This window comes from Protopterus annectens, chromosome 17.part0 (assembly GCF_019279795.1).
Source record: "Protopterus annectens isolate FY-2018-M chromosome 17.part0, PAN1.0, whole genome shotgun sequence".
Classification (NCBI taxonomy): Eukaryota; Metazoa; Chordata; order Ceratodontiformes; family Protopteridae; genus Protopterus; species Protopterus annectens.
Window position 1 is genome coordinate 425,582,867 of NC_056751.1, and position 25,612 is coordinate 425,608,478.

At 38.6% G+C, this 25,612-nt stretch overlaps 1 protein-coding gene across 1 annotated transcript in view; it reads left to right on the forward strand.

Annotated features, from left to right (window-relative positions):
* The window catches only part of POLD1 (DNA polymerase delta 1, catalytic subunit), a gene marked incomplete in the record, with an annotated part of 1,583,142 nt that overhangs the window by 245,455 nt on the left and 1,312,075 nt on the right, over positions 1–25,612 (forward strand). Inside the window, 1 exon segment of the mRNA XM_044059378.1 lies at positions 15,038–15,206. Within this exon segment, the coding sequence (XP_043915313.1) occupies positions 15,038–15,206 (169 nt within the window).

Sequence of the window (25,612 nt, forward strand, 5' to 3'; positions counted from 1 at the left end):
AGAGACTTAAAGTACACACAGACTTAAAGTACCTATACCTTGCAGCTGAGAACGTATTTGTCAAAAGTGAACCCACTTTTCAGCTTATGTAAATCTGATGGTATTTATTCTAGTCAACCACTGATCAACTAGTTGTCTTTTTACCTTTCGCATTAGTTGGGAATGAACTTTTTCAAAGGCACATTAATGCTAAGCAGCTTGCAAGAGCAGATAATAGTTGCCTTTAGCTACTATTCTTTCCGTAAATAAATCTTAAAGGGGAGGGGGGGTGGTTCTTACCTTTGAGGCTACCAAGGAAACAATTGGCTGTTCCATGTGTCTTGAATTTTATTTCAGAAAAATTGATTCTTGCCTGTTTCATCCTGCAGCCTCAGCAGATTTGAAGACGCTGATCATATTTTTTTTGAACAAGAAGCATGTTTGATTCACACGTGATAATTTAATAATTGAACATTTATATAAATGAAAACAGACCATTTTGACATAATTGTAGTTGCAAACATTATACATCACTTATCTACTCAGTCATTGTCAGTCAAATGTTGCATAGCTCACTCAAATCCTGTTTTAAACCGCTTTAGTCCTCTGTGTGTATTTTTCCCACAATTCCCCTTTTTTTCCACTGTAATTTGCTCCTACCCTTTTCTAAAAATTCTAATTCCATCTTTGTTACTGTGTTTGCTACTTCTAGCAAAGTTGGTTTAGACTTTGATTTCCATTTTCTAGTAATTTTTTAATTTTTTTTGGCAACCACCATAATTAAACTCAGCAAGGCCTTATTATGATTAAGCAATTCTGATTCTATATCATAGCTCAAAAAAAATTCCTTAGTTACACCAATTTACTCACCCAGTATCTCCAACACAGCTGTCTGCAGGGAATCTTTAAAGTCTACCAACTCATTACACTCCCAGAAAATAAGTGCATAGTTAGTTAGCTCTTTCTTCTCCATTACACTGCCAACATTTTCTGTCTACCTGAGGAAAAATTCTTTGTAGTCTACTTGGGATATAAAAATGCATATGTAAATACTTCCAAGCAAAGCTCCTACATCTTCTTGACTTTGTTGCATATTTGTGAAACATATATATACCCACGATTGTTTTTGTGAATTAAGATGTTGATCATATTGATCAGTGCTGCACTAGCTTAAGCTCTATGGGTTATATCCTGTCGAGGATATAACAGGCAGCCAGTTTCCAAAGCTTCAGAGCATCTTCCACTGCCCAAACATTTAGGCAGCTCAGTTTGAACGGTCTAAAAAGACTGGTTTGCTTGTTAAGCTCTTCAGAGCTTTCCTGCTGCTGTAGAGAGCTTTACCCTGCAGAATTTTGGGGGTTGACAGTCTGCTTATGCTTTTCCATTGCTGAGCAGATAAGTTCTCTTTGCGGATAAACTTTGTACTTTTATTTTAATGTTTTAAATTGCTTTCCTGATTAGGAAAGTTGTATCCTGAAGCTTGAGCTTTAACTTACTGTCATAAGTCTTGACTGTACTTTTAAATGGGAGTGCACTTTTTTTCTGTCAGTTTAGAAGTTGTTTAAAACACACTTAAAAGCATTTTTTATGTGGAGAAACTGTTTTTGTTTTACATTTTTGGGACTGGTAAAGTGCATAAAAGTGTTTTTTACTGGGGAAAGTGATTTTTAGGCACTTTGTAGCACAAGTCTGTAAAATTTTAGTTTCCCCTGGGAAAGAAGAATCATGTTTGGCTTGACCATGGAGCAAACTACTGGTACCAGTGTTGGTCCTTCTCCAAGCAACACAAAAAAAAGAAAAAGATAAATAAAATTAAGCAAACAGCCTTTGCCACCACAGTAGGCAAACAATTTGCCTCCGTTGTAAGTGGGTGACTCCCCTGTGGCCAAAGCTGATTCTTCACAGCACAGATATTTTTCTCCAGATCCCTCTGGTGTAGCTGCTACAGATACTGTGGACTCGGGATTAGCCACATCCTCTGTGGTTGTCTGGGTCCCCTAAGTGGGCAAGGGAGAGCAACTCTTGCCTGTCTTGGAAGAAGGGGACAGGGAAAATGTCTCTGTTTAGTCAAAATGTGCCCATCCCTCTGGAGAAGCTGCTGTTGTCCTTAATTCACCTCTTTGCCCCAGTTTTCCTGTCCGGAATATTAAAAACTAAACATTTGTGTACTTTTGCAGAAATGCTATTGGAGAGGAGGAGTTTATTCTGTCTGGGTCAAGGTCTCGTTCAGGCTTTTGATCCTTCTTATAAAGTGGTTTTGGGTAAAAGAAAAAAAAAAGGATTAATCTCTTCCTGAAGGGATTCAATATTCTGAATCTCAACAGGAAGATGAAGGGGCATATGAATGATTTCCTCCTCGGATTTCTGACTCTTACTCAGTAGAGTATGGTGTCTGAATCTCCCTGTGAAGGATTCTCTTTCCAGAATGAGCCAGTCTTTTTAGTGGGAGAACACTAAGGTTTTTTAGTCCCTCAGAAAATACTGTGAATTCTTACAAATGGAACATCTTCACTCGTACAACCAGTGCTGTCAACACTGGAGGGTGTGTTTGTCACTGCCTGTATCTGCCCTGACAAGCCTGCTGCTCCTTCGCTGACAGATTGCAGAAGGTTCCTTTGTCTTTCAAGTTTTTATACACTCTTCCTAGACCTGGCCCTGCAGCTATAGCTTTAGTTAATTCAGGTGCTGTTTAATCACTTCTTTAATTCTAATAAATTCCCTTTCATACTAGGATGGTAAAATAAGTATGGAAGAAGATGCATGCTTCTGCAACTTTAATTTTCAGAAATCTAAATTGTCAGGCTTGTATGTTAAAAGTTTGTTCTGACTAATTCTGATTGAATGTTTTATCTGCATCTTGTAAGGAAAAATCTGTTGCGAGTAGTTTTGTTTAATTTCACAGGTCATTACTCTTGTTTAAAGTGTGTTCACGATTCTGTTTTTAATTACAGGGCTGTTGCCACTGGTACTGTGTTCAGGAGGTTTGCATGGCTGCGTTCTCAGAACCTCACAGAAGATGTAGATTTAAAAAAAAAATTTAAATTCTCCTTTGAATAGAGAGTAATTTTTGGACCCTCTGCTGCCGAGGTTATCAAAAAATATAATAAGAGAGGTAAGCTGATTCAGGAAATCTCAGATTTTCCACCTTCCTTTTCCAAAATTTCCAGGGGATTTTTCACTCATTCCCCCAGTTTTGGCAAGAAGCATCATCCTCAGTTTGTGCAATACAACTAGTATGCAGACTCTTAAAAAGCAATCGCAAAGAGTTTCCAAAAAGAAAAGCCCCCTGCCCCCCCCCCAAAAAAAAACAAAACAAAACAAAGGATAGTCAAACAAGTCAGAATGACTGTGCTAGGGACCATGTCTCTCCCCCAACCTTGGCAGTTCCTTATCTTTTACAGAAAGTCCGAATCTCCATTTCTGTCTTTGGCAGCAAATGGTTCCAGACAGTTTGGTTCTGAAGAGTATTCATCAAGGTTATAAAGGGCATTGTGAAGAAATTCCTCTCTTCCAGGGAGTTGTTCTTCATCCATCAGACCAAACTTCTGTATTTTCCCCAGTACTGGAACGCATGCTGTCTCGGGGAGTAATAGAAGAGAGTTCCTCCTTCACAGTTTGGGAAAGGTTAATTCAAGGAACGTTTTTGGTGCCAAAGAAAGAAATGCCTGAAGACCAATTCTGGATCTTTCTTTCTTAAACCAATTTGTGATAGTACCCAGTATCAGAATACGGTCACTTCCCAACCTGTTACCCCTTCTTCCTCATTTAATTTTTTTTTAGTAATAATTTGATTTAAAATATGCTTATCACATCCCTACTCATCCAGCCTTTGAGCATATCTTAAGGTTTTGTGTGTCTGGATCACATTATCCATTCTCTGCTGTACCCTTTCAAGAGATTTCTTACACAAGCTGGGATTCCAAGAGAACGTTCTAAATTTATTTCCTTTTTGACTCCATTACTTAGGATTGTGTTCCTGGGGTGTCTGCTAGACATCTCACTTCAAATAACTTTTCTCCACAGGTGGGCTGGGGTCACCAGGCTGTAAAACATAAGCGTCAACTTTAATAAAACAAATTAATAAAAACGATAAGCACTTTCAAGTTATTCCCAACCCATCTCCAGCTCTATACATAGTCTCGTTTCCTGGATAATTAAAAACTGAAAAGACAATCACTAATGCCCTATAAGAATACTTCCAATTGATCAATCTTTATCAGTCTTATAGACACACCTTTCAAAACGGAATAATTGGTTAGAACATACCTTCCCAACTGGTAAGTCATTTCATTCATAAAGACTCAGGCAATCACTGACGCTTACGAAGCCTGAGCCCTTTAAGAGCTGGTTTAAGTGGGCGATTGACGGTCAAGCTTGGTGGTTTATCTGCTTGTAATTTAGCTATTCATTTCATTTCATTTCAGCCTGCTCTATTTTCTCAACAGTATTGCCTCTATGGATGTTCTCTCATATAAATTCTAACACCATAAAATGAAAATATTGCCCTGCGTTCAATATAGTAGGATAGCTAAAGGGCTTTTAATGTCTCCCAATTTCGTATTGGCCAGGATTGAATGACCCTATTACCACCACTCCCCTTTTAAAAGCAAAGAGATAATCTTGTACTTAGTTTATGGCATTAGTGATTGGTTTTAAAATAGGTTCTTTTGGGTCAATTGCACAGCATTACTTTTAACTCTCTAGGTTTGAATTTGTCAAGTAATTCTTTTAAAGTATTTAAATAATGAGTGTTTCTGTTGAATTTTATCTGATGAAGTTTTGCATTGTGTGAGACTAAAGCACTATATCAAGTTTGGAATAAAAGTTTTGTTTTTTATTTTTGAGGTTCCACGTAGTCATTACTGGTCTTTGGATGTTCCTTACTAGTTTTTGGGTTTTTTTTTTGTCTTGTTGGATTGTTACTACAATTGTGGAATGTCTGGAATCTGAACTTGCAAAAGTTTAACAGGGCAGAAGTCCCTTTGAAGGAGTAACAGAAAACAAAGCATCTTCTACTCTTAAGGACCCTCAGAGTGAATAGCAGAATTTCACGCATGGTTTGTTTAATGCCCCTGTAGCTTTGAAACCTCCTCCAGAAGTTTCTGATCCTGTTCCACCTTGGTCCTCAACTCCTCTTGTAAGGAACAGGATTCCTCTGAAGACAAGGTGGATTCAAATGAGGAGTTTCTAACTTACTCATCCCATAGTCCTTCCCCTTTATACTATGGTTCTGAGGAAGAGGAGTCTACTAGTCCTGACACTCCTTTTGAGGAAATTTTCTCCGAAGGCACAATTTCCAGAATGATAAAGGTTTTTTAAATGGAATTATGCTCAGGTTTCTGAGGTATAGAAGAGCTATTATGAGCTTCTGCAAATGGACTGTCCTAGACCTCCTGCTGTCCCTCCTCTGTTGGCTGCCTTGTTTGGATGCCTTTTGTACTGCGTCTCAGGCTCCAGATTTCCCAGCCCCTTGCAACCAAAAAACCAGATAGGTTTTACAGGGTGTTTGAGGAAGGACTGGAAATTCCTTTTATAGATGTCCTTCATCTGACCCCCTCCATGTTATCTGCGGCATCTGACAAGCCATCTCATTTACTGCTTTCTACAAACCTTCTTCCTTGTGATAAAGACAGTAGGACTATGGAAGGTTTAGAAAAGAAGGATTATACCTGTCTTGCTTTGGCTTTTAGAGCTGTCAATTACCAAACTCTTATGTCTAGATATAGTTTGGCTCTTCTTTTCCAGGCTTGTCAGGTAATTTCTGACCTTCCTGATTCTGAAGGGAAGACTTCTGCCCTCTCTTTATTGGTGACATCACCTCATGTGTCTCTCCATTCTATTAAGTACAGTTATGGCGCAGCAGATGCTTCTACCAGAACTGCTGCTTTTGGTTCTGTATTGAGGAGATATTCCTGATGGCTTCAACCTTTGTCTGATGCTATTAAGGCAAAGTTGATGGATGCTCCCCTGGATAACAAACACTTATTTGGTGTAGCTGCTGCTAATTGTTTGTCTCTTCAGGGTAAGGGCTCTTCAGGGTAAGGGCAAGGCTTTGCAAGAACTTAAACATGTTTTTATTTCTCCTGTGCCTAAGTTTCAAAGAAATTACCCTAACAGGTTGGCCTTTGTACATAGGCAGTCTTGCACTCCTCCCAAGTGTGAAAAGGGAGTAAAAGGCCTCCTCTTGCTAAAGCTACCCAGACTCCTATAACCTAGAAATCTCCTTTTCCTGACAAACCAGGTGTTGTCTGACTACCCTGTTCTTGGCCAAATTCATTTTTCTCTTCATGTCTCTATCCCTTCTGGTTTGGTTAAAGATCACTCAGGATTCCTGGGTCCTTTCCATTATATGCCTTGGTTATTACATGGTCTTGAAATCTGTTCTTCCTTTCTGGGTCATTCCTCAGCCCCCTCAGAAACAGTTGGCTTTCTTTCCAGGGGTGCTTCAAGATCTTTTGACTCCCTGAACTGTAGTTTCTCAAAGGGGGAAGAGGTTTTACTCCAGAATGTTTGTTTTTGATTCTAAGGAAAGAGGGCAGTTGGAGACGCATTCTAGATGACTCCTATTTAAACACCTTTCTGAAGGTCCCTTCCTTTTTGATGCTGTCCCTTTAGACTTTGTTCCATCTGCTGCTTCCCCAGGCTTTTCTAGCATCTCTAGACCTCAAGGATGCTTATTTTCACATTCCTATTAATCACATTTTCAGCAAGTTTTTATGTTTCTCTGTTGCTTCCTGGTATTTTCAGTTCTCTGCAATGCCCTTTGGCATTTCTACTGCCCCAAGGGTATTCACCAAAATGCCTCGCTCCTGTGATTGCTTTTTGCAGGTTAAGGGGTATGAATCTTTCCCTACTTAGACAATCTCCTGCTACAGGTGTCCTCTCCAGAGATTCTACTGCAGCATCTTTGCTTTGCAAGTTCCCTTTTGCAAAGCCTGGGGTTCACTATAAATTTCCAAATCTTTTCAGACTCCTTCACAGGATCATGTATTTCTGGGGTGCATTTGCCAGACTATTCCAATGCTGGCATCCGTGCCTCCTCTCAAGGCATCGACTCTTTCTTTCTGTGTCTCTTCTTCCTCCTCTGGCTTTACTCATGGCAAGGAAGTTTCTAGAAGCTCTAGGTTTTATATCCTCCACCATTTCTATGCTCCCTTTTGACAAACTCCACATAAGAAAACTTCTCTGGTTTCTAAAGACAGTTTGGCTTCAACATTCTCATCCCCTGGACTTGATAGTCCCTCTTCCATGCCTCAAGCTGGAATTTCAGTGGTGGATTTAGCAATTGACTCTTAATCCAGGGTTCCCTTTTCAACCCCCTCTTCCCTCTCAGGAGCTGTTCACAGGCACTTCAGATGTGGGATGGGGAGCATCCTTTGGCTGTCTAAAGGTGCAAGGTCCTTGGTCGCCTCAACAAAGCAAAGACCATATCAGTGTAAAGAAGATGAGAGCTCTTCTGCTGGCTGTTCAAGCTTTTCACCTGCTATTCTCCCTAAATACTCTGAAGGTGTTTACAGACAATATCACACTGATGTGCTATGTCAACAAGCAAGGGAGCACAAGATCTTACCTCCTTTGCTGGGTAGCTCTTCTAGTGTGGGAACTAATTATCCAGTACTGTGATTATTCAGGCATTTTATAGTCCCTCAGGTCAGAACATTGTGACAGACTCTCTTAGCAGGTCCATAACACAGTCCCATGAGTGGATGCTTCACAGGGATGTGTTTCTGGACTTTCTCCACCAGTGGGGCACTCCTCAAGTAGGTGGAAGGTGATGTTTTCTTTGCCTTTCCTTCCCTTCCCCTTATTCCAAAAGTCCTGTTCAAAAGACAACACAACAGGATGCTCCCAAAATCTTGTTGGAGACTCCCTTTTGGCCCATTTGTGAATTGCTCAGTGCTGTTAAAACCCACTTATCAGCTCTCTCAGCTTGTCTGCCTTTATCATCTCATGTAGCTTCTAGATTTCAAGCTAAACGGTTTCTTAAAGGCGTCCTTCATATTGGACCTCCCAGGTAGCCCGACCATCCTCCCTGGGATCTTAACTTTGTTTCTGAAAAATCTACTCTGACTCGTTTTGAGCCTGCAGCTTCAGCTTCCTTACAACATTGTTCTTGGAAGAATGTACTTTTGTTAGCCCTTACTTCTGTGAGACTGGTATCTGAGCTTCAATTCCCTTATGGGTTGTCCTGCTTTTTTAGTTTCCCATAAGGACAGTGTGTCCCTTCATACTAATCGTTCTTTAATGACCAAGGTGGTGAATGAGTTGTCTTTTAATCAGTCTATTCCTTTGCCCACCTTTTTCCCTTCTCTGCAATCTACTAGTGAGAAGGTGTTGCACACCTTGGATATGCATAGACAACTCATTTTATTTGGATAAGACGAAGACTTTTAGTAAATCTGAACTGCTCTTTTCCTGTCATCCTAGATCCTTGGGTTTGGCTGTTTCCAAGCAAACTATTTCTTTTTGGATTTCTAAGGCCATTTCTTTTTGTTATACCTTCCATGGCAAGAGCCTTTCTTCTTTGTTAAGGCTCATTCTACTTGGGCTGTGGCTTCTTCTGGTGTTTTTTTCAAGGGTTTGGATATAAACTCGTTTCTTGAGGCAGCTACCTGGTCCTTCTCTACATGCATTTAACAATCAGTATAAGTTGGATGTGATTTGCTTGGGCCATTCTCCATGTGTTCCTGGAGAGGTCTGCTGGTCCATCCTCCTCCTTCTCTTCTTCCTGATATTTTGTGCTCTCCCTATTGTAAATAATACTGCAACAGTGAAATGGAAGGACATAGTACATTTGTGTAAGATCTTACCATAACTATAGATGTCCTTCTCTTCACTATTACAGTATTCAAGTATTCACTCCCTCCCTTCTTCCCCCTGGTTCTTTTCTCTTCTGGATGTCCTGGTTATCTCATTTTTTTCCTTGGACTGGCATTCCTACGGGGGCTCTCAGTTCTGAGGATGGTTTGTCTGGATGTCATCTTTATGCCCTACGCTATATGCGGGGAGCATATGTGTGATGTATCATACCTTAAAGCAACCTGAAGACTTTGGTATGTTGGCCAGATGTCAGGCCATCCTTGGCAAGAGATCCCTGTTGTAAAGAATACTTCAACAATGAAAAGGACATCTACTGTTATGTTAAGATCTTACACAATTGTACTTTCTCCCTTCTTTGGAATTGGTCTGAGGTAAGTACCACAATCTCCCTCACAGAATGGATCTACTCGCATAAGAACAGGAGTGTTTGATGCATCCCCACACCAAACAACTTTAACTGACTGCCTGGATGATAGGGTCTCAATTCCATTTTGGAATCTGTTTTCTGAGGACATGCAGCAAGTAGTAATGAAGGCAAGAAAACCTAGTTCTAGAAAATCCTATATTAGCAAATGGAAAAAGTTTTCTAGTTGGTGTCAGCAACATAACTAGCACTCATTCGGGGCAAGTGTTTCTCTGGATTTACAATATTTGTGTGAGTTACTATCCTGTGGCCTTTCTTAGTCCTTTATCAAGGTTTACTTTTCAGACATTTCAGCATGACTATCCATGGATCCCCTCTTCCAGCGCATGCTCATGTGAACATATTTTAAAGTGGTTTTGTATAAGAGCCCGCCAAGAAAACCGGTGTTTATTCGTTGGGATCTTAATTTTGTGTTAAAGAAGCTAACATTTGCTCCATTTGAACCAGCTTGTCAGGTGACTTGTCTCTTTACATGGAAGATGTTTTACTGATTGCTCTGCAATCTTCAGGAAGTTTATCCGAGTTGCAGGCTCTTATGGTGCATCAGCCTTAACTCATTTTCCACCATGACGGTTTTTCCTTGAGAACTAATACTTTTATGCCTAAAGTGGTATCCGAATTTACTTAAAGTCAAACTATCCATCTCTGTGTCTTCTTTCCTGTACCCAGAAATGAGGAAGAAAGGATACTCCATATCTTGGATGTTACCTTGACAGAACAGAATCTTTCAGATATTCTGATTAGTTATTAATTTCTAGTGAAGGTAAGGAGGAGGACAACCTCTGTCAACACAGACCATTTCCAAATAGTTGTCTCAGGCTATTCTCTTTTGTTGTTCTCACCACAACAAAACTCTTCCAGGGAGGCAGGGTCAAGGCTCACTCTGCTAGGGCCTTGGCTTCATAAGAGTTGGATTATAGAAGTGTTCTAGAAGGGGTCTATATTAGATAATCGAACTTTCAAAAGTTTGACTGTCATATGATCGAACTTTTAAAAGTTTGAACATGTAATAAAAAAAAAGAAAAAAAAAATTACACAAATAGCCTACCTGAATGTTTTAAGCGGGGAGGGGGGAGCCTACCTGCACCCCCATACCCCCACTCTTTAAATATACCAACTCTGAGATCACACTACAGTGCAGAAAAGGGAAATCTTCCCATTCCGCGCTGTACGGAGATCTCCATTAAAATGCTCAAACTTTCACAAATTCGATCATATGGTGTCAATCATATGGCACTCAAACTTTTGAAAGTTCGATTATCTAATATAGACCCTTCTAGAAGTAGCAACTAGGTCCTCTGTACATACTTTTACAGAGTACTACAAGCTTGAATCCTTCTCTAGGTCTATTTTCCAGGGGCTGCTGGACCCTTCCCTTTCCCCTTCCTCTTACACCTCCCAAAGCTTGTAAGCTACAGTAATCTACTGCAGCAGTGATCAATATGATTAACATAGTACAGCTGGGTAAGTAAGCTAACCGTAATAGTAGCTGCAGTAGCCTCTTTCTTCTTTCTTCCACCCGCCTTAGTTTTTGTGCATCATTATGCTAGGTTGTGGATTTTACTCATAGTTGTGCCCTATCAGAGCTGAATTTCCCTCTGTCAGTTGCCATAAAAGCTAAGAAGGGATTAGCACCCAAACCTGTCTTTTTAAGCAGCAGAGTTTGAATTGTCTAATAGTTTGGGCACGTGGAAGGTGCCCTGAAACTTTGGAAGCTGTCTGGCTGTTATGTCCTTGACAGTATATAACCCATATAACTAAGGCTATTTCAGCAGTGATCATTCATACATCTACTGTTATAAGTTCACTTACACAATTATACTTTTTCCCCCTTAGAACACTTTGTTTTTGGTAATTATCATGTCAACTGGATGGATCTCTGAAGAGGAGGCCTTTACTATGCAGGGTTTCTTGTGTGTTCTTTTATAAAACAGTGTTGCCGTTAAGACTATTTATGCCATGAGTGGTCACAGAACTTCACTGATTTCTTAAGTACCCTTGTTGGTGACCACTCCTTAATCTCCATAAAAAAAAATAAATAAAAAAAAAAAAAAAATATATATATATATATATATATATATATATATATATATATATATACACTCTGTTATTGACACACATGGCATGGGAAAAACTGCTCTGCACGAAGATTTCTGAATGCTGTGTGAGTTAGGCCATATGTTCAGAGTAACACATTATGGTTCACTGTATAATGCACATAAACAGGGGCATATTTTTTATAGCCCAATGAAGATCGTAGGGCTGTTTGAGAAGTATTACAAACTGATACTAGCAGGACGCCAGTGGAGAATGGTGCCCCAAGGCCTGGAACATCGGCTGCCACTTAGGAAGGGATGAATATCCAATTGTCTGGGGATGGTACAAGACAGTCACCTGAGTTTGTGGGTGATGTATGGATGTACAAATACAATGTGGCCAGGGTAATGAAGACCATACAATGAGTAAGTCCCATGATGTAGTTGTGCGAAGAAAAGAACAGACAAACCCAATACAGCAAGGGTTGCTAAACCACCTTTTCCCATTCGACAGAAGAGAGGTCCATGAGTCGATCCAGGAGTCGTGGTTGAACCAAGAGGAAAGGCCAGATGGGAACAGTGGGTTACCCAGCCATCAAGATGTGGGAACCGCACAATCATTAGTCCTGAATATTTCCAACAGGGCATTGACTGATACTGAGACTGGGGTATTGGGTATGGGTATGTCTTTTATTCCTGTACAGGCAGCGAATGTATCTGATTCCATCATTGACTGAATATTTGCAAGGAATGTAATGCTGAAACTAACGTATAAAACTAGTGATGTAAGTTCTAAACAATGTGATTTTAAAAAAATGAGTAGCATGTTACCTACGAATCAGATATTAGAAGCTTTCTGTAAAGTTTGTCAACAGGATTTATCCAGGCTGTTTGATACCAAACCGACTGGCAAAAAGTGTTTTATAATATGAATAAAAAGGAAGAGGAAACTCTTAATACACTAAGAAATGACACTTCTATAGTCACACACCCAGCAGACAAGGGCGATTTGATAGTTGTTATGGATAAAACCTTTTATTTTAGTTCTATCACTGGTATGCTGGAGGATGAAAATGTATATGAGAGGGTAGATATTAAATATATAGAACATTTGATGAGAGATGTGCAATATATGGTGAATGATTGTATGCTGAATTTTCAGATTACAATGGAACTGGTACAATATCTTAGTAGAGTCACCCACCATACCTATGTTTCAGGAACAACCTAAGGTGCATAAAGATTCTGGGACACCCCCATTTAGGCCTATAGTGGCTGGGCAAGGTTTGGTAACTGAACCTTCTTCTGTCTTTATTGAAAAACGTGTTAGACCAGTTCTGGATAGCTCGAAAACTGTGTTGAAAGAGAGAGAACATTTTTTACAGGGCCTGTATGGGTATGTGGAAAGGCATGACCAAATGCGTGAATATATTTTAGTTACTATGGATGTGGTGTCATTGTTTACAACAATACCTAATATGGAAGGAGTAGAATATTTACGTAGATACCTAAATGACCAAAGTGAATATGGGCATAAGTTAATAGAATTGATTGGTGATTTCATGGATGTTGTGCTTAATAACAATATATTTGTATTTGATAATTGTTATTAAACAGAAGCACGTCGTAGCAATGGGGACGTGCTGTGCGAATAGCTATGCAAATGCAGGTATGGCACAATGGGAGTTGGAGGATGTGTGTAGGATGGAATTATATTCGCAGTATGTTTTGTTTTATCGTCGTTTTGTAGACATGTTTTTGTTGTGGAGCGGTAGCATAGAGAACCTACAATAGTTTGTTTTAAAACTACATTAATCTACTACAGTTTTGAGATTCACTAATAAATGTTCATGCGAATCCATGGAATTTGTGGATGTATTAGTAAATAAAAGTTTGGATGGCAAACTGACTACTAGTCTATACAGGAAGAATGTTATAGAAATTCAATATTGCACAGAAAAAGCATGCACACTAAAAGGGTACTTAACAACATAATAAAAGGGCAAGGTATGAGAGTATCCAGACTACACAATGTTGAACTAGATTACAAGGGTGGGTGTGATGTACTTAGAGAGTCATTGATACACAGAGGTTATAAGGAAAATGAAGTGAATCCGATCTTGACAGAAGTTGATTCTATGAGGCATGGGCGAGCTAAACCATACTTCTCTTCTACTCAAGACCTAGCTATAGCTACAGGAAGGAATGTGAAGCAATATGATTCTAAAGGGGGAGAGTTAAAGTTTCAATGACATATACTAGCAATGTTAACCTGGTTAAACAAGTGTTTCATAACAACTGGCACTTGTTAAGAATGGATGATAAGATTAGCAAGGTGGTGGGGGAAAGTCCTACATTTGGATATAGAAACTGTAAATTGTAGAAAATTATGTCATGCTACCCAGATAAAGGCAGACAATCAAATATTGAACAATATGGAACGTATCCTTGTGGGTCCTGCAGTTGTTGTGCTTTTGTAGATAATGATAACATCTTTATACATCCAGACTCTAACAGAAAGTTTACATTTAATGTGAGGGCAACATGTATTACCAAGCAGTTAGTGTATTTGGCACACTGTGAATGCTGTAAAAAGTTTTATGTTGGAAAGACTGATCGAACACTACAAGAATGTTTAAGGGAACATTTATACAGCATTAGGGTATGCAATAGCACGAATGCACGTGCTAGATATGCTGTGGACAGTGATCGAGTATATCAAGTTCAAGGTTATATAAATAGTGCAGGTAGGACCTAGGATACTGAAAATAGAACTAGTGAAGCTGAACTTAAATGGATCCTTCGGCTGAGAGCTGATAAAGGATTGGGTTTAAATAGTACGGTTTCAATAAAATCAGTACTTGATAAAAGGAGATTACCAAGGTAGGATGGCCAGTCGGTTTGGTTTAGTAAGTGAAGCGCAATGTTTTTGATGCAATATATGTATTGAAATTATGCCATTTTCCTTTAAAAAGTGAAGCTAACAAATAATCATTTAAAGCAATTCATATATGTAAAATGAAGGAAGAAGTAGAGCATGCTATTGGTGAATTTGAACTGTTTTAATGGATCATGTGATTTTATAAAGCATGTGGTTGTGCGTTTTAATATTATTACGGTCTGATGAAGCCAATGTGTACTTGGTGAAAGTGCTTATCGACTTGCAAATATTTTATTAAAAATATATCTAACATCTACGAGTGTAGGTGGATATTTTATGTGCTGTGCTTCCTGCTGCAATACAGTGTTTTGTTTTACTTGGAACATTATGGTTCATTGTTGCAGTAGTGCTCTTATTAGGTATGTATGGTTATGTTGATTTAAATTTAGAAATTCTCTAGAAAAGTAAACTTCATTATGTGTCCTATTAGGCATGCTTAGATTTTTTTCCCTAGCTGTATGTCTTGCCTTTTTTTTTTTTTTGCCGTCTTACAAGTCCTGACTTTAAATCTTGTTGCCAGAGTCTGTTTCAGATACTTGATTTAACCAATATTTAAATAACAGTCCATGTTGAAACTGCCAACTGTTTTTACTGGTATAATGAACGCATGATGATTGGCAAAATTAGTAGAGAAAGTGGTCTAAGAGAACTTGGAGATGAGGCGTAACATTGTTAAAGTTCTGACCGTTTCCATAGTATGGAAAAAAACTGGCAGTTGGGTAAAATCATATTGATTTTGTTTGGCATAAACCATTTAAGATGCTAATGTGCATATATTGCTGAAAAAAATGAGTCTGGCATTACCTTATCTGAATATGCTTAACTGTCATTTTTAAGGTATATATGGCTACCATGGAAACCGGATGATTCCCTTTCTGAAGATCACTATGGCACTTCCTCGTCTAATTGCTCCTGCTAAACGGCTGTTGGAGCAGGGATTGCGCTTTGGCTCATTTGCAGTACAAGGCTACCAGTCATACGAGGCAAACATCGATTTTGAGATCAGGTTAGGTGCTAATCCACAGCATTCATGTTTGTTTTCCAACATTATTAAACTGCACCATTATTAAAAAATGTATACTAGATTGTTGTAGCTGATAAAGGATTCTGGCTATGTATTGGTGTAGTAGCAGTGTAATGGTTTAGGGCTGTGAGAGCATATGATATGTTGACCTGAACCGTTTTGATTCTACAAAACACTCTTAAAGTATATGCAAATTAACATGTATTAATAGTGTGAAGCTGCTTAAGGGGAACAATCTTATTATATGGTCAATGTGACTAATATTGCATAGAATGGCAGGCTGAAAAATTGTGCAGCTTTACTGATAGAGATTACAGGGTAATAAAAATTCATGTGTGAAGGTTCCTCTTATTTGTTGTTGGTGCATAGCAGACTGGAGACATCAGAACAAAAAGGTACAGGTTATGAAGTACAAATTTTAATTTGAATCTTCATAGTTTGGTCCTAGTTACAATTCTAGACATGGTATAATAAGCTTACTAATGTGATTTCTGCTTAGTCAGACTTGTTTCTGTAAACTTTTGTACAACTCTCATATTGGAAGCTAACCAGGAGGGTGTGATGTAAAGACTACTGACCAGCTGTTTCATCTGGAAGAGTGAGGATTGATGTGGAACATCATTACCCCTTGCTAAAGGGCAGGAAAAGGCAGTAGCTGCAGTGCTGCAACTGTGGCCTAGTTGGACTAGGCAGTGACTTGGGCTGAGCAGCTGAAGGTGTGTCTGTTATTGGCTTGCTTGGGAACATTGCATGTGTTGTGCTGGCTGGTACATTCTCATGGCTACAGCAGATCTTCCCACTACCAGCAGGATCCTCCATGTTCAAACAGTGACGATTGGTAGGAGCAATAGTGGTGGTCTGGAGAAATTATAATATTGAAGATATTTCTTGATAGTTCATTACCTGAATTCCTCTTTTCCAGCAATCCTAATTCAGGACATTTCTGAAGATTCCATATTTGGGGACATGTGCAATCCAGTTATGACATATACTGTAATGTCACACAGTTGATAAAAAGGTTGTTGTCCCTACAGCCTGCCCATTCTTTATTTGCTACTAGAACAGTGCATATGATGATTTTAGGTATTTTTTTATTGAAATGTTCTTGCACATGTATGCTTCCTAAATCGACAGTGTCAGTATAGCTAATGGATCTCTAGCTAAGGCTCTAGCTAGCGTTGCCTGTACTGGAATACAATGTAAAGCACTGCCATCAATGCCAGACAATAAAGTCTGCTCTCCGCAGCATCTTTGGGAGAAGGATTTAGCTTATATTGACCCCAAAAACTGTTGGTAGATGAGAACTGTTTATGTATTGGCTAATAGAGAATTTGGTGATTTATTCCATGCATCAGCTGCTCCCTCAGAGAACCAGCCAGTACACCTGTTGTTCATGTATAATCTCTTTTGAATAAGCTGATAATTGTGTACTACTCTTTGATAACCCCAAACATTCCCAGAGATAGTTGTTTGTAAATGCGTTATGTAACTGAATAAGGTAGTCTCTTAAATATCTGTATGCAACACTGTACAAGTTCAGATATTTTAATCTTTAATAATTACTTAAACTTTTACATCCATGGGTACCCTTGGTATACTTCCACTGTACTCTTTCTTATTTAGTCATGCTAATTTTCTGATAAGGTTCATTTAGTATTCAGTACTCTAGTTAGGGTCCAGTATAACTTAAAATGATTTAATAATTTCTGATTTCCTTGAATTTTTAAGTCTTTTTATGTAGCAAGTCGTTTTGTAACTAGAATTAACCAGGTAGTTGATAAGATCAGAAAAACTCAAAGTTGGATCTACCTATGTACTTAGGTCCTTAAATGAATCCACATTTTCATTCACTGTGTGCTGTATTAAATATTCATTTTTCATTCTCTCTCTCCCAAATCTCATATGCTTAGTTTTTGATGTATTTATTAGTATATAATTTTCCTGTATCCAGATGTTCAATTTAGTTAAGTTCTGTTGCAGACATGTTATATCTGTAACAGATGTAATCAGTTTACCCTTTTTCAGGTTTTCTGCATATAGACTATAGAACATCTAAGATGGGAAAAAAAATAGTTCTGAAAGATACAACTAAAATATGGATCTTGGACAGAGTCCTGTGAGACACCCTGAGTGTAACCTACAATTTCACCTGTTACTACCTGTATGGTACTTGGCAGCAGCTATTCATCTTTTCAATAGTACATTAATACATAGTTCTAATTTATTGATCAATGTTTTCTGTGTCTACCTATCAAATGTGGAAGTTAAATCTATGTACATTCAATCACTTCACAATTTTTCATTTATAGCTGCTATTGTACTACTTTAGAACATCATTTTACATGTAGTTGTAGATCGGTTTTCAACATAGACATGTTGATATGGTTTTCAAGTCCCACCCTTTCAAATTCTGAGAATTTTCCAAAATAGCCTTTTTCATTATTTTCCACAACAAGAAAGCAAACTTATGGGGCCCTTATAACTCTGGGTTTGTCTTATTTTCCTTTTTCTTAAAGATGGGTTTAACAACTGCATGTCTACAATCTTAAGGAATCCCCGTACTTAAAATACCGTTATGCGTTATTCATTAGGCAATTTAAGTCGTGCTAAAATGTTCTCCGGTCATTATTACCAATTCTTCCTCTTCTCTTGTGCTTTGTTTGTGTCCAGTTTGGGTAGTTGTTTTTCAATGTAATCTAATTTAATTTCGGTATCTGAATTGTGTAGAGCCAATCTGTTTTGCATAGAATTTTGTAAATCTATAATCTGTTGTGTTTGAGATTTTAGCATCTGCACACAGTTTATCAATTGTATGTCTTTACTCCTACTAAATGTTGCATTTGTAAAACTATTTCCTGTCATGTTCAGTATTTTTATATAAATTTTCCTCAATGTTTCCTGATATTGTCTTGTACTGTGTTTAATTTGTTTGTCCGGTTTATTTTTGGTTTTCAAAGTTGTAGTTCGACCTCATTACTGTATCTTGTATTTTTTTTCTCTCTCATCTTAAGTATCTTGGTTTTAGGGAGATGGACCCTCCTGACCTTGAGTGCCTAGATCCTGGTGTTAAACACACACACACACACACACACATATATATATATATATATATATATATATATATATATATATATATATATATATATATATATATTTTTTTTTTTTAATTGTTTGAATACCAAAATTAAATCTTTCAAAACTTGCCACATTTCTTCTGCAGTCTTTCCACTGCATCACTCAAGTTAGTTTTATGTAGTGACTGTTTTACTTAAGTAGATTCTGTTATTGATCTTCTTTACGTTGGTTTACATTTCAAGTTTGATAGAATTGTATAGCACTTGTTTAACCTTTATAACCCCATGAGTCCCACACATCAAGGGTGATAAAACTTGACATGAAGAAACAATCATCTCCTTAGGACCTCCTTGAAATCCCCTTTGTAGGGGATTTCTAGGCAGTTGTTTGTGGTTGTATTGTACTTGGGGGAATCCTTTGTATGCATCTTTACATTAAGAAGACTGGGATACCCATCTTGTGGCAGTAGGTGTTTGCCTGGACTATCTAGTTGGAATACACACTAAAGAGCTCAAGAGTAGTCGTTTTATTGGTCACAGGGCTCTGTAGGCAGATTTCTGCTTTTTCTTTGCTGGTATAAATTTGGCACATTTTTTAGTGCCCTATACAGGAACAAACACCTAGAAAGCAAATTTTCCATGTAGAACTGCTCATATAACAGTACCTAATAAAACAGTAAGTATAGAGCAAATACCTTTGTTCACCAATAAGCTTAGAGCAGCTTGTCTGTATGTACAGAGGCAATATCATTTGATTAGTAGAATTTTTTGTAGAAGTTTGGTGTTTGTGGCCTAGTCTGCCCTAATAAAGCACCCATACTAGTCTGCCCCATTTAAAGCAAAACCCCAGTACACCATCCTTTTGTAATTCCCCAGTTAAAGGACCAGACAGCACGGATTTGCAATTTTATAACATTTCTGTAGCCATCCTGGTGGATATGGGTATATTGAGACAATGTAGTAGTTGTCTCATATATACTGACAACCACTAATTCTTAAAGTAACATATGCAGTATGTGAGAGGTGTACTTTTACAGTGTCACTAGAGGGTGAACTCTTGCATGCAAGCACTCATCAGGTTGTCAGAACCACGGACACATTGCTCATAACATATAATACACAGACACATAGCCGACATATGCTGATAAACTTGAAATGCAATCTTCCTAAGCAACAAAGACCTCCAAGACTACCTGTTGACAGAGCTACTCTTCACCAAACCCAAAAACATTCAGTTAAAATGACACCTAACACCACACATACAGGCACACTCCTTGGAGATCCCAAAACTAAGCCCTTAAGGTAGGTGAACACACTTTCTAGGACTCTATTCTTAGAGGACTCCATTGTAAGATGTACTGCTGTCCCCCAACCAGACTGATCGAGGAGAAGATAATTGTTAGTTGCCTATCTGGATCCAGTATCTACAAAATCATGCTCACACTCCAGCCATAACACCACAGTTATGATTCCATATTAGTCCATGTAAGTGGAAATGACAGGAGATGTACCTCCCTGGACTTTATGGAGCTCCTTGACAGTGAGCCTAGCACTGAGCAGCATACTGCCTTCACCTAGGTTGATGCAAAAATATGAACAAATTATTGATTTTAGCAATTGGTTGAGTTTCTGGTGTCACTCTATGTTGATCCAGTATTTGTCAACATGGGAGGACATAGTGGACGGACCACATTGCTTTGCAGGGATGGTCTGCACTTGTTCCTCTAGGCTTTGGAGTACTGGCTAAAACTTTATCTGCCCCATAGTGACTTTTTTAGGCAATCCCAGATTGACAAACCTACTGACACAGCAAAATCAACTCAACTGAATTTCAAAGAAGGTGTTAGTGCTCAATGCCAAGAGCTTGGGGGAAAAATACACTCCATACAAGCTCTGCTCATCCTTGAGAATATAGACATTTGTGTAGTTACTGAGGCATGGAATAAAGCCACAGAAAATAGCAGGCAGAACAAGGTTTCAGTATCTTTCACACTTTTAGACTAATAGCAGCACAGAGAAGGGCCTAAGGTGGAGATGTCTCTATTATACATCAGTAGCAAGCATCCTTCTAGGTTGGTTAAACAAGATAATGCACTGGAGCTTCTCCTGGTGCAGATCACCATAGATAAAAACCCGTACCACAACCTAACTAGCTATAGGTCATTGTCCATGTCTCAAGAAACTCAAAAGCGCATACTTGGATCTACTGGAGACACTTACCATCCAACCAAACACCCTACCCATGGGGGACTTCATTTACCCTTCTGTAGACTGGAAATCTTACACAGCTTCAATTTTTTTCATACAGAGATTCTTTGACTTAAATAAAAGCACCCTTGACCAATTAGTTCATGCACCCCAGTAGAGGCTCCAACATACTTAATCTTGCACTCGGTTATGATAGAATGCTGCAGTCCCCCATGTCAGATCCTTCCTGCTAAGGTCCCAACATAAAGCTTTCTCAGTCGGAATCAACTTGATAACTCCAGTGACCTAGTAACAGTCAGGAACTATTCAAAGGCAAACTACATATTATTAAAGTGTAAACCTGTCAAAATTCAATGTTCCTCTGAAGCCTGAGAACACAGCAGCCTATGCAGAATTGTTTACGGAAACTCAGTACAACCACGTCAATGACTGCATAGAGGCTGCTGTATCTAAGAGAAGTAAAACCCAAACCGCCCCCAGTGGCATTCCAAACTAAACAGGCTATACAATAAAAAAAAACACAAATCATGACAAAAATTAGGAAGTATAACTCCCACAAAGATAAGAACACTCTCATCAAACTAAACATGCAATCAAGAGAGTTAATTAGGTCAAATAAAGCCAAATTCAAAGTTAAAATCGTCTCCCAGGTAAAAGGCAGCTATAAGGCCTTCTTCAGCTATGTCAGAAGCTCAAGGGCAGTAAGCAGTTGTGGGCTGAACTGATGGTTAGTGGTGCCACATTCAAAAAGCCTGTAGATATAGTGAACCTGTTGGTTGGCAAATTCAGTTCCAGTTTTACCCCCCCCCCCCCTCACATACACACTCTCCACCCCAGCGACCACCCGTGAAATACCCTTAAACTTTTAGTGACCCTTTGCTCACTAAGACCAGTAACACAGCCTCAGTGGGCATGGACAACATCCCAGGATTTCTTCTGAATAGTCTAAAATGTGGCTTGGCAGGGCCACTGGAATCGCTATTTAACTATAATCTTAAAACAGGCTTTGTGACATGAGAATGGAGGACTCCAATGTCCATCTCACTTTGAAAGGAAAACCATCATTAGATCCAGGTAACTTCAGATCCACTAATCTGACTAGTTTTATTTTTACAGCTATGGAAAGAATTATCATGGAAATAATCAACAAAGGCATAGGAGACCTCCAGGCACTAGACCCACCCCAGTTTGGCTTTATCATGTAAAGGTCATGCTTACCAAACTTGGTGGACTTCTTTGAAAAGGTCACCAAGCGAATGGACTAGGGTAAAGTAGTTCATACTGCCTATCTAGATCTGACGAAAGCATTTGATACAGTGCCACACTTGAGAATTAACAAAATCTGGAACTAGGCATAAGCCCCTTTCTAATGCAATAGATATCAAACTGGCTCACAGATGGGACTCAGGAGGCCAGGATCGGTGAGGCCATCGCCACAAAGAGGCCTGTTAGTGGTTTAGTACCCCATAGTTGTGTGATCGTCTCACTTCTCTTTGGCATATACTTCTCTGAGATCAAAACCAGTGTCAAAGGCTTCTGGCTCACTAAGTTTGCAGGTGATTGCAGGCTGGGAGCAGTCATAGAATCCCCCAAGACGAAAACACCCTTCAGGAAGGTCTGACACAGTCAGATGACTGGTGTGAAAGATGCTGCTTAAAACTCTTTGCTAAGAAAATCATAGTACTTTTTGGGAAGTTTGGCACCCTGGAAAACTATATTATCAATAAAATATCCTGAGAATTTACTTGCTAGTCAGGGATCTGGAAACTTGTGTAAATAGTAACCGAACTGTTGACCAATGTGTATCCCAGGTGGAAGTAAGAAAGTCCTATGTTACTCAGCTTAAAAGTAAGGGCTTGGCATCTAGGTCCTGGGATGTCATCATACTACTGTAATCCACCCTCATCAGAGCCATTGGAATATAATGCCTCTTTCGGTGCATACCTGACCAGACATAGCAGCTGAAACATCTGCAAAGGTTCCTTACAAAAAGAATACAGAGAGTAAACGCAATGTCTTTTGTGAAACATCTCAAAACCTTATCTGTATACTCTGTCTCAAATGTACTACTGAGAGTGATCTATGCCTAGCATACAAGGCATCCTTGGACCCTCCTCTGATGAACCTTTTGCACATCCACAAAATAAATGGCATCAGAGCTACTAGATCCAGATATCCAAATTTTGCTTGTGACATAAAAAGGGCGTGCTGTAGAGACAGATATACATCTCAGAGAATTTTCATTCTCTGGAATAGGCTCCTTATCCATATTAAGCAAAGTCCCCCCATCTTATTTAAGTGTAACGAGGACCGGTTGATGGGAAATTAAAAATTCACTCCTGGTCTTGGTCATAGGATCATAGGAGGTTATTAGGCTCTCGACCTGGAGGTCATTTCAAGCTTAGCTGTTTCATCCCAATGTAATACCATATAAATGTTAGTTAATACCAAGATTGCATATAGTAATGGCTGCCTATGTACAGGAGGGTTGTGGATGCTATTCTCATTAAGAATTTACAGTGCCCCATCTAATCGTCCAGCTTCTTCTTGATCAGTGTCATAGAGGTGCTCCGTTTCACATCAATAGGTAGCCTTTTCCAAAGATGTGGCAGTCGCTGGGAGATAAATCTGTCCTTCCAGCATATCCTATTTTAGTTGCAGGCCATATTTTTATCCCTGGAACGGGTAACCCTGGTCCTGTTTGATTTATGGATATGCAGCAAGTTCATTGGGTTTGGGTCTGTGATTGCTCTGTAAGCCAAGCACAAGTCTCCCCTAAGAAAGTCTATACAATTCAGAGTATAGTGATAGGGACTTTGGTTGGTTTGTACATGTGCTGGAGTGCCATGATCTTGGAGAGAAACCACTGAAGTCTTCCCAGTTGCTTTGTACGGTACATGTTGAATTGGGCGTTATGCCCAATTATGGGCCAGATTAATGCAGAGTATAGAAGGGTTATAACCTGTTTTGCTCTTGAGATTATGCCTTTACTAATCAAGTGTGCTATGTAGAAAGCCTTCCTTGCTACAGTAGACACATGGTGGTTGAAGTTTAAAGTCCTTGATGGATGGGGCAGTCAGTAATTCATGTCCAAACCAAAAATCATCCCACATGTAAATGTCCAAAATGTAAAACTCGTGGGTCACATTTGGGTTGCTCAGTTAGGCATATAAAGGTCCTAGTGGCCGTTAGCCTAGTACAATACCTATGAACAAACAATATCCAGTGTATTGTTCCTAAAGAAATGTAAATAATTTCCTTACTAATATTGTAGAATCAATGTTATTCCAGTATGTTTCTGGTAAATTTTAAGTCCCTGTCTACTGTTTTCCCTCCTGTGCTTCATGTAATAAGTGTATGAATTCATATATGCCATCAGCACTTGACTTTGGTGGTCTTTACACTCCCAACAGTTATCTGTTCCAGAGTTGTCTTTGTCACGGTTACACAATCTTCAGTACTGGAGCTATCATCAGACATGTAGTAATCAAAGGTTTTATTACAATCCTCAATTCCTGTCGTAACACCTCCACCTGATTTTTTTTTTTGTTTTGTTAGAATGTCTTTTACAGTAAAAACATTTATAATCTGATGGAACTGGTTCCCATACATTGTTCTTTTCATGTTTTGCAAACAGTAAAAGCATATAGCAAATATTCCAATAAGAAAAACAAATTGCTAATGCTTATAGCATTAAGGATCAATGCAGACAAATCAAATTTTGCTGTTTTTCAACTGTTAGGATTTCTGCCAGGTCAGAAGTTTGTCTTGTGTTAGTTAGATATCGCAACATATCTGTTCTACAAGTAGACTCCATCCTGCCTAAATACATGTGTGTAAAATTAGGGTTGGATGTTATACACATTTCTACCTTTTAAAATGTGCCATTGTTTTCATGTTGCTGTTGTTTACCCTCCAAAATCTTTTCATTCACACTGACCTGGCTGTCCCTTCTATAAGAAATTGAAAAATGCATCCTAACACTTGTACAAGCTATGTTATCTAAGAGGGCTATAATCTCCTTATTAACAGTCAGTGAGTGAATGAAGAGGAGAGCATTTGAACCAACATGTATAAACACAGCTCCTCCATACTTCCTTACATTAAGGAATTCTAAGACCTTGTATTGTATGTTTGCTCCTGACAAGCCTACACTATTCAATGTTTGTTATCCTTTTTACAAATTTAAGTATCGGTTTCTTTAATAATTGACTTTCTAATTACTAGTACTTCATTTCTGACTAGATCTGGACTCTCCTACTTGTAGTACATTAATGCCTGCTCTTTCATTTTTTGCGAAAGAATGATCTTCTTCACCATTAGTTTTACTGATCTCACTGGGTTTTTTCATTTGCAAGCATGCAATTCTCATTTGACTGTCTGTATACTTCCACAGCCTAAGCCATGTTGTCATCTTTAGTTTTTCTCCTTTTTCCTTAGAGTAATGTTCTTCGTTCCTTCCAAGTTCAATTTAGATTCCTTCCTTTTAGCCTTCCCTCTGTCTCTTTTTTTTTTTCCTGCTTGGTTTATTTTGATGCCAAAGAAAAGAAAAATAATTTTTATCAATTTGATTAGTATGAAGTTTAGTAAAAGGTAAAGTAGTAGGTTGTATAATGTGTAGACTTTTGAGGAGAATCGTTTTAATGCAATATAGTTTTTGTTTAAAACTAAATACTGTATTTCAATTAGATATAATCTGTCATTTTAAAATACCAGCATTAATTTTAAAATTCCAATCTCTAGATGCTTTAGCTGTTTGAGAGCAGTTATATTTATAATTATTTTTAGTTTCAGGAAAGATTTTGTAGTGAATTAAAATACAATTTCCTTTTTCGTCATTAAAATAGAATTTACTTATTCGTCATTAATGATCACATTAGAGCTATTACTGAAAAGTTATGGTATACAAGATCCAGATGAAATGCCAGAACTTTCAGATTTGGTTTATCTTAATATGATATTATTTGCAAATAAAGGATCTGAAGTAGTTACTTCATTTGATCTGCAACCTGTGGGTAGTCTGATCCGACCTCGGATCCGAACCGGCAGCTTTCCAAGCTCCAAGATCCGAGCTCCTAGCTCCTCCCCCTACCCATAATCCCTTGC